The following is a 13,552-nucleotide window of genomic DNA, read 5'->3' on the forward strand; positions in this document are numbered from 1 at the left end:
CCAGGGAGTCCCTGGAGGCTCTGCTCCAGAGGGCCGTGGCTCACTGTCCCAAGGCAGAGGTCCTGTGGCTGATGGGGGCCAAGTCCAAGTGGCTGGCCGAGGACGTGCCTGCAGCCAGGAGCATCCTCGCTCTGGCCTTCCAGGTTTGACCGTCCACTGTTTCCTACCTGATTTATTGCTGTGCGGTACTGCAGGTCCAGCTTGTTAAACGAAGAAGGATCGCTAAATGATTCCACTTATGCACTTAGGAACCTCTTCAAGTTTCAACTTTTGCACTTAGGACCTCTTCAAGTTTCAAGTGAATGTACTTGGGGGTCGTGCTTCTTTATTTTCAGTGTTTATATAGTTTTTCATTTGTTAGTCCCTTTCTGTCTCTCTCTCTCTCTCTCCCAGGCTAACCCAAACAGTGAGGAGATCTGGCTGGCCGCTGTGAAGCTGGAGTCTGAGAACAACGAATACGAGAGAGCTCGTAGGTTGCTGGCCAAAGCCCGGAGCAGCGCGCCCACTGCCAGGGTCAGTGAGGGCTTCCTGTGTGTGTGTGTGTGTGTGTGTGTGTGTGTGTGTGTGTGTGTGTCAGTATGTGTGTCTGTGCAGGACAACATTCCGCAGTTCAAACTGGTACTTGAGATTTCTCATAAGGTCAACGTTGCTGCTATCGTGCTGCTAGCATAACAACACATGGAAAGGTTTACCAGGATCGATATGGCCTGTTTCAAGAAGATAAGCAAGGACACAAGAGGCATGAATGAGAAGATACAAATCTGAAAACATACATTTATATCAAGGCCCTTTCATAGGGGATTTAAAAGATGACATGGGCATTGCTAGCCTTAAGATCCACAGGCAGGTTGTTTCAAAGCTTTGACGCCTGGACCATAAAAGCCACAGGTCCGTTTCTTGTTCGGTTCCAAGTTTTTTGGACCTGTGCTACCCTCTAATCTGAATCTGTCTTGAGAGATTAATTCCAAGATCACGTGATGGTGACCTCCCTACATGTGTTGTGATGTTGACCTCCCTACGTTGTGTTGTGCAGGTGTTCATGAAGTCTGTGAAGCTGGAGTGGGTTCTGGGGAACATCGAGGCGGCCCATGCGCTGTGCACCGAGGCTCTGGAACATTACGAGGACTTCCCGAAGCTGTGGATGATGAGGGGACAGATTGAGGAGCAGTGTGAGCACATGGACAAGGCCAGGGAGGCCTACAACCAGGGGGTGAGCAGGATGTGGAAAGGTCTCAGGGAGGGAGCTGATAAAATTAAGCAATAAGCCACGAGAGGTCTCAGGTTACCGGGTATTTTTACAATGGCTACCCCCCAGCCAGTGTAAAATACCCGGTAAGCTGGGGCCTCGAGTGGCTTATTGCTTTTCTAAAACGGTTACAAACATATAGCAATATTAACCTAATAAAACTATTAAATTCACAAAAGTAGCTACGCTTTGCTCCACTAGAGTGAGCCACATCACTTCCTTGTTTTGCTAGGCAAGTAGCCTATGTGACGCGAGAATAGCGCTTGATGTCTTTACGGGGCTGCCTGGAGCCGCACATTCACAGTCGTATGAGCCGGGTGGTGCTTACACGCCCGCTCGACATGTGTTTGTAAAGCAATCACGATTCCGTTTGCTTAACGATTCCCTCTTAACGGTCTGATTCCTTATCGGTTCCACATATCCAGCTCTGACAGTGTGATAAACTGTTCCAAATGTGATGGTTCAGCCCAATGTTGGATCCGAATCCCACAGTTCAGAATCCCAACCCTAATCAGAATAAGTAGCCTTGCCGAGCCATGAGGCCCTATCTCCTGTTTCTGTAGCGTGAGGCAGCTTAATGTACAAGTACACCCCCTGGACATGACGCTAGTATGTCGCAGGGACCCCCAATCTGGGTCCCATTTTTGGTATGTCCCGTCTTTGGTATGACCCGCCAGGGGATTGAACCCCGACCTCCCAGTCTCAGGGCAGACACTCTAACCACAAGGCCACTGAGCTGGTAGAATACTCTTTGGTGTGAACTAAATCAGTGATAAAACAGTGATTCATGTGAACCATGACGATATTCCAAGTAGCACATCGCTACTGGGTCTCGAGCCAATATGTTTGGGAATCACTGGTGTAGAGAATGTCAAAAAGAAGCATTGTCTCATCTTGTGTTGTGTTGTGTTGTAGCTGAAGAAGTGTCCCCACTCCATGTCGCTGTGGTTGCTGCTGTCGCGCCTGGAGGAGAGGATTGGCCAGCTGACCAGAGCCAGGGCCATCCTGGAGAAGTCCCGGCTCAAGAACCCCCAGAGTCCAGAGCTATGGTGAGGAAAACTCTCTCTGTAAAAGACAAGCAAGCAGAGCCGTCCCCCAAGGCTCTATACCTCCTTTTGTCCCTCAACAAGAGTCAACATAAAATGTCTTGGTAGTCAAAAATAAATATCTACAAGCTAACAACACGTCACATTGCGACTTGTTGTGAGCTTGTATTTAGATCTGTTATTTACACTGAATGTTCACCCCAGAGTAGGGATCCTAGGGTGTTATGTGGTTAAATAGAATTCTTGAACTCATAGGCAACCAGACCATCCCGTCCTCGTGTCAGTCGACCCATCTGTCACCGTTAATGGTGCTTTGAGCCTAGAGATCTGCAATTGTAGCTGGACGTTCGCCACAGAACAGGGGCACTGGGGTTCACGTGAATTATGTATATAACTGGATCTAATGTCCCAATAAGTACTGTCAATGATATGGAGATGCACATGGAGGCACTCACGAGCAGGTTGGATAAATGTGTGTATTCCAGGTTGGAGTCAGTCAGACTGGAGTTCCGTGCAGGACTGAAGAACATTGCTAGTACGTTGATGGCCAAAGCCCTCCAGGAGTGCTCCAACTCAGGTCAGAATCACAATGATCACGACACACCTACAGGTTATAAAAGAGTGACATTATTACTGGATTATTATTACTTAACCGTCTTCCTGCCATTGCCGAAGCCCTTCGGCAATTGAAGCATTAATTTGATATTAACGCTTGCTGCCATTGCCGAAGCCCTTCGGCAATTGCTCTTTTATAGTGCTTATGATTGATCAAGCCATAATGCTACTCACGTTAGCCGGTTAGCTAGCAGTGTTGTTAGCACTGCAGTGGATCGTTCATATTAATTCACCGTCGCCATAAGAATCCATTCTATCCGTTTCTTTCAATCGCCTGTATCTCCTATTCCTTGTCCCAGATGGCATTTTTGGTCAAAACAGCGTTTCTTTGACGGCACGAGCCGACGTTGTGGAGTGCTAAAATGTACCGGCATGATTCGATCATGTAAACAAAGGTTGTCTTGGCAACGTAAAGCTGGCAGGGATAAGCTCACTTCCGGTTGAGGCAAAATGTGGCTTTTCAAAATAAGAGCTCAAATTAAAAAAATGCTGGCATGAATTAGGTCCTAATTTCTCAATAAATGGCAGCAGTAAAAGGGTTAATGAAACCTTGCATGTCCAAAACGGTCCCTTTTTTTTAGCGCCCCTCACTTCACACGGGTGTGATTTATTTTTAAATAGTGAGAATAACCGATGCAGAGCTTGTGGATCTGCTCTTTTCACTACTTTAGTGACCAAAGAAATGAACAGACAGAATTGGGAATTTGGAACACTATAAAATTGAAGCTGATAGCATCTGTCTCATTATGGATTTTTGCGTTGGCTATTCAAAAGTAGTATCTTCTATTTTAGTGTTTGAAAAATCTTGAACATGTGAAAACTGCTGATTTAGAAGGCATTAATTATTATAATAATTGTAACCCTTTTAATTTTTTTTTAATTTTTTTTAACCGAACACATCATATTACCTTTTAACTCTGAGTTTACAAATGCAACCAAATGGACCCTTATGGGTTCATTTGGTCGCATTTGTTCACTCAAGTGACTCAGGGAAATAAGGAACAAATGGCTAGAAAGTATCCCTGGAATGTGTTTGTGTTTGTTTTCCTCCTGAAGGCATCCTGTGGGCCGAGGCAGTGTTTCTGGAGGCCAGGCCTCAGAGGAAGACCAAGAGTGTGGACGCTCTGAAGAAGTGTGAACATGACCCCCATGTCCTGCTGGCAGTGGCCAAGTACTGACCCCTCCCTTACTTCCTATTCTCTGCTCTTCTCCTAACCCTTCCTCCCTTCCCTCACTCCCCTCTCTTTTGTTGGCAGCTGTGTTAATAATATTTTGGGCATGTAGACTATAGACAAAATGTAAAAAAAAGAAGAAAAAAAAGTTTACGTATATATGGTATATCGTTGCTGTCAGGCAGAAACCCTCCTATCTCCATATTCTAACTTTTTGTTTGGTCACACAATTTGAGCTTGTAGATCTGCTCTTTTGCTATTTTTTAATTCGAATCCTGAAAATGAACAGTTTTGCACATGAGGTTTCCACCCGACAGAGACGATATATATTTAGAAAATCCGGAATAGGGGCAACATTTTGAAAATATATAGTATATAGTATAATACATTTACGAAAAGGTTTCTACATCTTGATCTTATAAGTCCTATTATTTCATATATGTATGGATATTTGAGCCTGTTATATTCGGCTATGATCACACTGGACTATGTTTCTGACTATGTGAGGGGGTCTTTACAATTGTTTTCAATGGGAATGCCTTGTGTTATGCCTTGCGATCATGTGCTCTGCACCAGGGTGCCTCCAGTAGAGAAAATCAACTCAAAGCAGATAAATGCTCAAGACCGTTGCTGCTTTTTCCCATTTGATTAATCGGATGAGTCGGATGAGAAATAAATAAATACAAATAAAACAGAGATTCAAATTGGTATTGAACATGGTGGAAAGGTTGGTTGTGGCTTTGTTACCAGAGCCAGGTGTATGATTTTGGTACAATAGCTGAGCCAATGACGGTGATCAGGCAAAGTCATTGCTCTTCAGACAAACTGTTGTATGATCGGGGCGGGTTGGCCAGAAAGTGAGTGACGGGTGCATATTATTATCTGGTTGCCTGGCAACATCAGACGGAATGCATTGCAAGCCGCTTTGCTTTGTAAACTGCACAAAGAAGCCAATGCCAAAAAAAAGAACGCCAAATCAACCTTGATTTCTCTTCATTTTCAATGACAGCCCTGTTATTATTTATTTGAGAGTAATTCGTTTTCAGCTCTACGTAAAATTACAGCTTCATACTGAGTCCCACCCCTGTCGAAAGAATACCAAAGTGCTTCTACAAAACAAATACCCGATTAGATGCCTCGCATCCATAACTGTCGACTCATTATCTGTGATTAGTCACTCTGTGCAGTGTTAAACATCCTCTGGTGGGAGCATACTGTAGCTTGCAGCGTTTAAATTGTGCCCCTCTTATTATTATTATTTTTTTGCTGTCGTCAGGTTGTTCTGGAGCGAACGTAAGATCACCAAAGCAAGGGAGTGGTTTCTGAGGACGGTGAAGATCGAGCCAGACCTGGGAGACGCATGGGCTCTCTTCTACAAGTTTGAACTGCAGCATGGCACAGAGGTATGCAAGGATGGAAGTTATGGAACTGTTATTATGGGGTTAAGTTTGAACTGCAGCATGGCACAGAGGTATGCAAGGATGGAACTGTTATTATGGGGTTGGCATCGCGTGGTGGCATCAAATGTATCTTGCCATCTACGTGTCGGTGTACTGAGTGTTCATTTAAATGACGCCAAGCCGGGGATGCCCTCCTGTCGTCAAAGCTAGGTTAACTGCTACGGGCTAAGGTCTGAAGAGGTGAGTCTTCCGATTACTGCGGAAGATCGGGAGTGAGTCTGCAGTTCTAACTGCAATGGGGCATTTGTTCCACAGCTTGGGGGGCCAGGAGGTTGAGGAGTCTGGGACGCGTGGATCACTTCTGAGTGACCTGACAGCTTCACTGTGTTTTAACAGTCCATCCTTTGTTCTTGTTCACCTTCAGGAGCAGCAGGAGGAGGTGCGTAAGCGCTGTGAGAATGCCGAGCCGCGCCATGGAGAGCTTTGGTGTGCCGAGTCCAAACACGTCCTCTACTGGCAGAAGAAGATCGGAGAGATCCTCACACAAGTGGCCAGCAAGATAAGGAACACGTTCTGATAAACAAGGGCCTGATGAGAGTTTGATATGCCCCAGAACTGATCTGGTTTCCGCCCGGGCCACATCGTCGTACTGCAAAGTATAATTTAGGCAATAGGTGATCAAAGTGAAGAGTGAAGACACGTTGCGCTGATAGGTCAAATCCTGCATTCTGTAACAGTTATCACCCTCTCTTCCTTTTTTTTTCTTCCTCCGCACAACCCCTGTTTGTGTTGATGTACAGTAAACTCATTTTATACACTGATGCAAACCCCCTGTCAATGTTTCCTTTGATTAGTTCACTCAACAATGTACCAGAGGAGACTTGGACGGTCATCAAATTATAACAATGTACCAGAGGAGACTCGGACGGTCATCAAAATTTGATGACCGTCCGAGTCTCCTCTGTTATGACAAAAACGAAAGAATCTCCATGAAATTCAAGGCTTCATGGGGTGTGTAATTGAGAATAGTCATTTTTGGGTGAACTACTCTAATTGTGTGATCCAGGCATTTAATTAAGATTTGTGCTGTAGAAAATATGGCAAAAACAATTGAGTATGTTTTATTTTTTCTATTTTTTTTCCCTTTTTTTTTTAATAGAATTATTGCTGTTCGTTTTCTTCACCTGGAAATGGAATGTCAAACAGTTGTTTTTAGCCATTACGTCTTTGCAGCAAAGTCTTGGCGGTGTTGTATATAGACAGTCTGTCAGAACTGTTCTTTATTCTTATGTGATGATTCTAGTGATGTGAAGCTTTTTCTAACCGGCTTTGATTTGGTGTTGTATCAAAACATCTGTGATGGTATACCCAATAAACTAAAGGATTCCTGCTTGAGCCCTTTTCTTTCTTTTTGTCTCCACCAGGCCGAAGGCATGGGGAGAGAGTATGTTTTGTTGTCTCCACCAGGCCGAAGGCATGGGGAGAGAGTATGTTTTGTTGTCTCCACCAGGCCAAAGGCATGGGGAGAGAGTATGTTTTGCACTCCGTCAGTCCGTCCGTCCGTGTGTCCATCCGTCCTTCCGTCTGTGAACAGCTAATCTCCGGCACCGTTAACCCGTCGATGCCACATTTTGCACACACACTCCCTGGATGCCAACGATGAACATCTGCCCCAAAATGTGTATGTTATAGCGCCACCAGGAGGCCGCTTTGTGCAAAACAATTTTTTGGCCAGTACACCTACAGATTGTCCAAACATCACGCAAATTGGTACACAGTCTCTCTAGAGCCATACAACGAAACGGGTCTTTCAGATTTCTCTAACTCCATCCTGATTGGCTAAGATTGGCTTCCAATTAAAGTTTGCAGGAGTGCTCAGTTTCAAACAAAATGCTGCAAATCATGAACACATCGTGTGATTTCCGTGAAATTGTGCACGCACATTCCCACTAGGCCGGGTGATATCCTATCACAGCAGCTCACACATCTTCCTGCTGTGTTTGCACATTGTACTTTCCAATGTGTCAGATAGTTTTCCTTTTGCTGTCAATATGAACATTTCCAGTTCATGTGAGAGGTAATGGGTCTGATTACCAGGTTAATTGAGCGATTGACGCCACATGCTACTTTACAAGTAGAGGGTGTGGTACAGGGGGGAATAACATTGTGAATGTGATTGACAATGTTAATGATTTTTTCAGACCTACAGTTCTAGGAAACAATATTTTTAAGTAAAAAAAAAAGTATTGTGATCAAGGCTAAATCTTCCACAACCGCCGCAAATATAAAGCAGCTGGTAATTATCAATTCTTGTTTCATTCTTTAGGTGAACATTTAAATAGTTTATTTGATGATGAGCAAGGCCCTGATTAGCCCCTTTCGGGACCCTGCATTGGGTTCTGCTTGGAGGGCTAGGCCCTGATAGACCCTGGCGAAGACCTTTTGGTCGAAACGCGTAGGTCCTGTTATTTATTTGCCTTGCTCATCATCAAATAAACTATTAAATTTTTCACCTAAAGACGTTGTGCCTTGGATTCTTTTCTTTTCAAGTCTGCAATTCACATGTTATTCATTTAATTGTATTAAATCCATGTTTAAGCTTTTAAAGCGTGTGTTCATTGCGGTGCATGTTCCGGAACTGTCTTACAGAGTAGTGTTCCCGTACGGAACAATAATGATGGTGCACACACCGTTTTGCAATCGACTTGTATTGAGTTGAATTATATCAACACATTCAGGTAAACATTACTATTACTACCTTGTATCTACGAAACAATACTTTGAATCGCGATTTTAATCATGCTACTGTCGCCTTTGTTAAGCTGTGTGTGTTTTATTGACGTATATATTACTTTATTTTTCACACTAGCGGTGTCAATACAAGATGCCATCAGATCACTTCAGTTCGTTAATTTTCTCAGGGCTGGTTGTTCTCCTAATGGCTAATAATGCTAAACACACATTTCTAAAATCTAGAATATAGATAGTTTTACCGATAACGAAGCTGGAGGAATCAGAAAATGTATCTGTGTGTGTGTGTGTGTGTGTGTGTGTGTGTGTGTGTGTGTGTGTGTGTGTGTGCGCGCACTGCGATACAATTATTGTGAATGTTTTTTTTTTATCATCACGCTAAACGATAGCGATTATCATCCCATTCCTAATCCAATGCTTTAGAATTAAGTGACGGCCACGTAGCAGTCCTTGCAGACATGGCCAGCAGCAGTGTGGTGGACATGGACCCCGACGTGGCCCGTAGGCTGTTTGAGGAGGGGGCCACCCTGGTGCTGCTGGGGGTCCCTGAGGGCACAGAGCTGGGCATCGACTACAAGAGCTGGCAGGTTGGTGGTGGTGGAACAAACAAACTTAAGTACATAATATATACTCAACTACTGTACGATAGAGGGTATGATGTGACATCATCATCATTACCCGGAAGTTGACAGCCCATACATCCAAACAGAAAAGTCCTATCTGATTGCATTAAACGACGTTAAACTCACTTTGCCACTCAATTTGCCACTCCTGTATTTGACACATTTAGAAAATGTTTTATAATGGGACAATTCTATATAATTGTGTACTTTTACTTTTAGTACTTGAAGTATATTTTAATGCCAATACTTTTTTCTGTCTTTTACTCAAGTAACATTTTTAATGCAGGAACTTACTTTACTTTAAAGCAACCATGTTTTTCTACAATGTGGTATTGCTACTTTTACCGAAGTAAAAAAAACAAACATGCAACTACTTCTTCCACCAACTGCAGGTCGGTCCGCGCTTCCGCGGTGTGAAGATGATCCCTCCGGGTTTACACTTCCTCCACTTCTCCTCCGCCAACCCGCCTCACTGTGGGGGCGAGATCGGCCCGAAGACGGGCCTCTTCCTCGTACTCAAACCCAGAGAAATCCTGCTGGCCAACTGGGACCCCAAAGAGGAAGACCTGGACTTCTCAGCCTCCCGCAACGAGGAGGAGGTGGGCCGGGTGCGGGCCAAGCTCCACGACTTGGACCCTTTCCTGGGCCCCTACCCGTACGAGGTGATGCGGAAGTGGGTCTCCCTGACCGACCGGCTGACCCAGGAGGTGGCCGACGGCCTGCAGCCGCTGTCGGGGAGAGTGTGTGCCTTCTGCGACGTCATTCCCGAGCTCCAGCTCAAGCACACGAAGGACAGAGCGGAGCAGAACCTGCCCCGGAACGACACGGAGTGCCAGAGCATGAAGGAGGGCCTGGAGAGGCTGCCCCGGATGAAACCGAGGGAGGGCACGGAGCTGCGCTTCTCCCACATCCCCAAGCAGACGTACCCCGAGGGCGCCACGCCGGCCCAGATCACTCAGTGCAGCATGGACACCAGCTACGCCCTGGAGACGCTGCTGGACAAACACTACAAGACGCAGCCGCTCAACGTGTTGGGTGAGTTGAGTGTTGATTTTGACAGCAATTTTTGATTTAGTCATAGTGATAGTTTTGAATAACATTTAATTTAGTTTTAGTCATATTTTAGTCATCAAAGCATTGCGAGCTTGTAGATCTGCTATTTTAAAAATCTTAAATTACTTGTCTTTTAGTTCTACTGGATCTCTTCTCTACTAGTCCCTCCCTAATGTTTTAGTATAGGTTTTATTTGTTGAAATATTCAATATTTCAATTTAGTCTTGAGCACAAACCATACCAAATGTTGGGTTGGGAGTTGGGACAAAACGGTTCTTAAGGTAAACCAAACCAATGAAACTCATTGAGTTGCAATGACTTGCCCTTTGGTGTGGTTTGGGCTTTAGTTTTAGTAGTCATTAAAAATCAATATGTAGCTATTTTCTCTGCACACCACGTCTGAAAACGGCCATCCGAGCAGACAACGCAGTCTGTTTCACGCTCTCCCCAGATTTAATCTCTCCTCTGTACACTCCTCGTCACTAAGCTAGTGGTTCCCAAACGTTTTAGCTCGAGGCCCAAAAGAGAAATTTGTCTCCCTGGGACCCAGCAAGTCACCCAAACTATTGAAAATAGCCATCTTCAAGCTCACAAAACGTCACAAAGTGACACTTTTGTGAGCTTATGGATCTGTTATTTTCACTAATCTTTTTCTTGTTTTTCTTAGTTAATTGGAATTTGTTATGAAATTCTCTTGAAACGGTTTGAATTCGTTTTTTGAATTCATTGAAAAATGTGTGAATTTCTTTCGGGAATTTCTAATTAAAAACACAAACGGGTTCTCCGGCCCACAAATGGCTCCTGACTGACTGAGCCACTGTTTTTGGGTAACGGTGCTCTAATCCATCCAACTGTATGTGTTCTCTGTCCAGGAGAGCTCCAGTTTGCCTTTGTGTGCTTCGTGGTGGGAAACGCGTACGAGGCTTTCGAGCACTGGAAGAGCCTGCTGGCTCTGCTGTGCCGCTCCGAGGAGGCCATGCGCAGCCGAAAGGACCTCTACCTGGGCCTCATCAGTGTGCTCTTCCACCAGCTGGGAGAAATCCCACCCGACTACTTCGTGGACATCGTGTCCCAGAACAACTTCCTCACATCCACACTGCAGGTGAGGCGCTGGCTAGTGACGATAACATTAGAAAATGTGACTATTGTCAGGCTCTGAGCAATATGCCTTAACCCCTTTTGGGCGGGAACCCCTTTTGGTGTTTCATTATGTTATACTTTAGCTATTGAAAAATAGCAAATCTACAAGCTCTTAGCGTGCCACCGAGTGCCGTACTACAAGCTTGTAGGTCTGCTATTTTTGAAAATTCGTGAAAATGTGGCGCAAATCTTTGAATATATATATATATTTTGGCCTTGTTCTGGACAACGGTGTATCCGACCGACTCAACACCGAGCACAGCACTCCCTGTGGTGGTGTGGAACACCTGTGTTGAATTAGAAGTTGGTGGGGCGAACGGTTCTCGAGTTACGTGGATTACAGACACACACACACGCACACACTCTCTGTCTGTGGCACATTTATAGACGAATAGACAGATGGATGATGCTTGTGCTCATGCATCTATACTGAAGCACAGCCGCATCCCATTGACAGTATCAAGTTGTTACAGAAGAGTGCAGTATAGGTTCATGGCCAAGTTGTTCCATCGCGTCATCAAGTCCAGGATCTGAATCACAAGTCAGCAAGTGTGTACATGAGGTTCTTAATCTGATGAAGAAGACCACACAGTCAGATACACAGCTGATTATGAGGCATCACCAAGTTATTCCATAGTTAGTCCTACATCTGATACAGAAGACCACACAGGTACACAGCTGTTGATAAGGAATCAGCAAGTTATTCTGTAGCTAGTCTCATTTCAGTCTTGTGTGTCATCAATTCCTGTCGGTATGTACAGGTTTTGCCAGAGAAGGTCAAAGGCCTTGATAAGCCTGTGATTCATAAGCAAAGGTTTAAGTCGACCGGTCAGAACGGTTCTCGAGTTATGTGGGAGAGAGATGCACACACATAAATTACACTATAATTTATAAATGACATAAATCTCTGCAATGCATAATATCGGCTATGTTTGCCAATCAAATGCAAAATTATATATGGGGCTTAAGAGGTTTACGATGCTTCTTTTTATTCCCTGACAGGACTTCTTTCAGTTTGCCAGTGGGCCCGGGATGGACGGCATGCTCCGCAAGAGAGCGGAGAAGTTCAAAGTCCACCTGACCAAGAAGTTCCACTGGGACTTTGAGGCGGACCTAGAGGACTGTGCTCCCGTTGTGGTGGAACTACCCGAAGGAGTCATGCTGGAATGAGCCCCCATCACGGTGGCTCTGTCACCACGTGCCAAGGCCACCGTGACTGAACCCATCACGGTGGCTCTGTCACCACGTGCCAAGGGACAGGAAACCGCCTGCCTGGGGTCCTCGTCCATCACCTAACCCCTTTACATGCGACGGTCGGTAAGAAGGAAACGGAAAGGGATGCGTGATACGCGCTCTGGAAGTTCTATCAAACTATACATTGCAGTGAATGAGAGCCCGCTGGACCAGCTTATGAACAAACACTTATTTCTGAACAATTGCAACCGTTGTCATTGAATTGGTTCAGGAATATAAGAGAAGACATATCACATCTTGTTTTGTGATCGTGTCGATCTAAACAGCTGAAGGTTGTCAGACTGACTGATGTACAGTCTCGCGATATTTTGTGCTCTTTAGTTACCTCTATACAATTATGGTGCAGACATCGAAAAGCAATACAGTAGAAAATGATGTGTGACTGTGATATGTCATATTTTACATTACAATGGTCTCTTAATCATTCAGAAACAATGATTCTTTATAAGCTGGCCCACCTGACCGTCACTGACTGCAATGCATTCCATCAAACTCCCAGCTGCCGTTTGCCACCCAGTGCGACGAATCTGCCAGTTGGAATTGCTCGATAGAGAAAATGACGCCAGTGTCCATTACCTTCCTTGCCAAGTTGCCAGGCTTAAGGAAATGTGGAAAACCATCTGTATTGCGGTGCAAAACTCCTCTAATGAACGAGCGGCCTTTCATCATTCAGAGACATGACAAGCTCTTCTCCAGCACTCTGTTTGGACGGTGTAAACATTATGGTTCAATATTCTTCCATGTTCTGTTCATTAGAACCCAGGAACAAGTCATTGCACCTCAGTGTCTGTCTGTGTGTGTGTGTGTGTGTGTGTGTGTGTGTGTGTGTGTGTGTCAATGACGCCCTCTGGTGGTAGTTCTTTGCAAGCTCCCCAAATGACCTAAAATGTATGGCTTCATTGAAGATCTACTACTTTCACTGGATTATTATATCTTTTTTACATCCTTGATGAGATGTAAGACATTGTTTTTAATTATATAAAATATGTTTTGTTAAAAAGTGCTATATTCTTATAGTAATGATTGCTAATAGCCTTAGAATGGCTGTGATATTGCATACATTTTATGTATTCCATATACACAGCCATAGATTACCCCTATGCCCTTCTGTGTCGGTGAGTCGTCACCATCCATCCGTCGGGTCGCGGGGGCAACAGCTCCACCAGAGTGCTCCAGACTTCCCTCTCATTAGTGACTTCCTCCTGGGGGATTCTGAGACGTTCCAAGGCCAGTGAGTCGATGTATTTCCTCC

General features: G+C 44.7%; 2 protein-coding genes across 2 annotated transcripts in view; both read left to right on the plus strand.

Annotated features, from left to right (window-relative positions):
• The window catches only part of prpf6 (PRP6 pre-mRNA processing factor 6 homolog), a 32,172-nt gene extending 25,795 nt beyond the window's left edge, over positions 1-6,377 (plus strand). The window contains exons 14-21 of the mRNA XM_083769083.1: positions 5-143; positions 394-513; positions 1,034-1,210; positions 2,162-2,295; positions 2,778-2,869; positions 3,964-4,078; positions 5,356-5,482; positions 5,904-6,377. Of these exons, the coding sequence (XP_083625209.1) occupies positions 5-143; positions 394-513; positions 1,034-1,210; positions 2,162-2,295; positions 2,778-2,869; positions 3,964-4,078; positions 5,356-5,482; positions 5,904-6,056 (1,057 nt within the window). The 3' untranslated portion in view covers positions 6,057-6,377. The remainder of the gene's footprint in view (positions 1-4; positions 144-393; positions 514-1,033; positions 1,211-2,161; positions 2,296-2,777; positions 2,870-3,963; positions 4,079-5,355; positions 5,483-5,903) is intronic.
• Positions 6,378-8,161: 1,784 nt separating this feature from the next.
• aar2 (AAR2 splicing factor) lies at positions 8,162-13,302 on the plus strand. The gene is made up of 5 exons (XM_083768834.1): positions 8,162-8,217; positions 8,654-8,817; positions 9,246-9,888; positions 10,779-11,008; positions 12,049-13,302. Exons 2-5 carry the CDS (start codon positions 8,689-8,691, stop codon positions 12,214-12,216), a joined length of 1,170 nt encoding a protein of 389 aa, XP_083624960.1. The 5' UTR covers positions 8,162-8,217; positions 8,654-8,688; the 3' UTR covers positions 12,217-13,302.
• Positions 13,303-13,552: the final 250 nt, after the last annotated feature.

Source organism: Protomyctophum parallelum, assembly GCF_964188405.1.
Source record: "Protomyctophum parallelum genome assembly, chromosome: 7".
In the NCBI taxonomy this organism is placed as follows: Eukaryota; Metazoa; Chordata; class Actinopteri; order Myctophiformes; family Myctophidae; genus Protomyctophum; species Protomyctophum parallelum.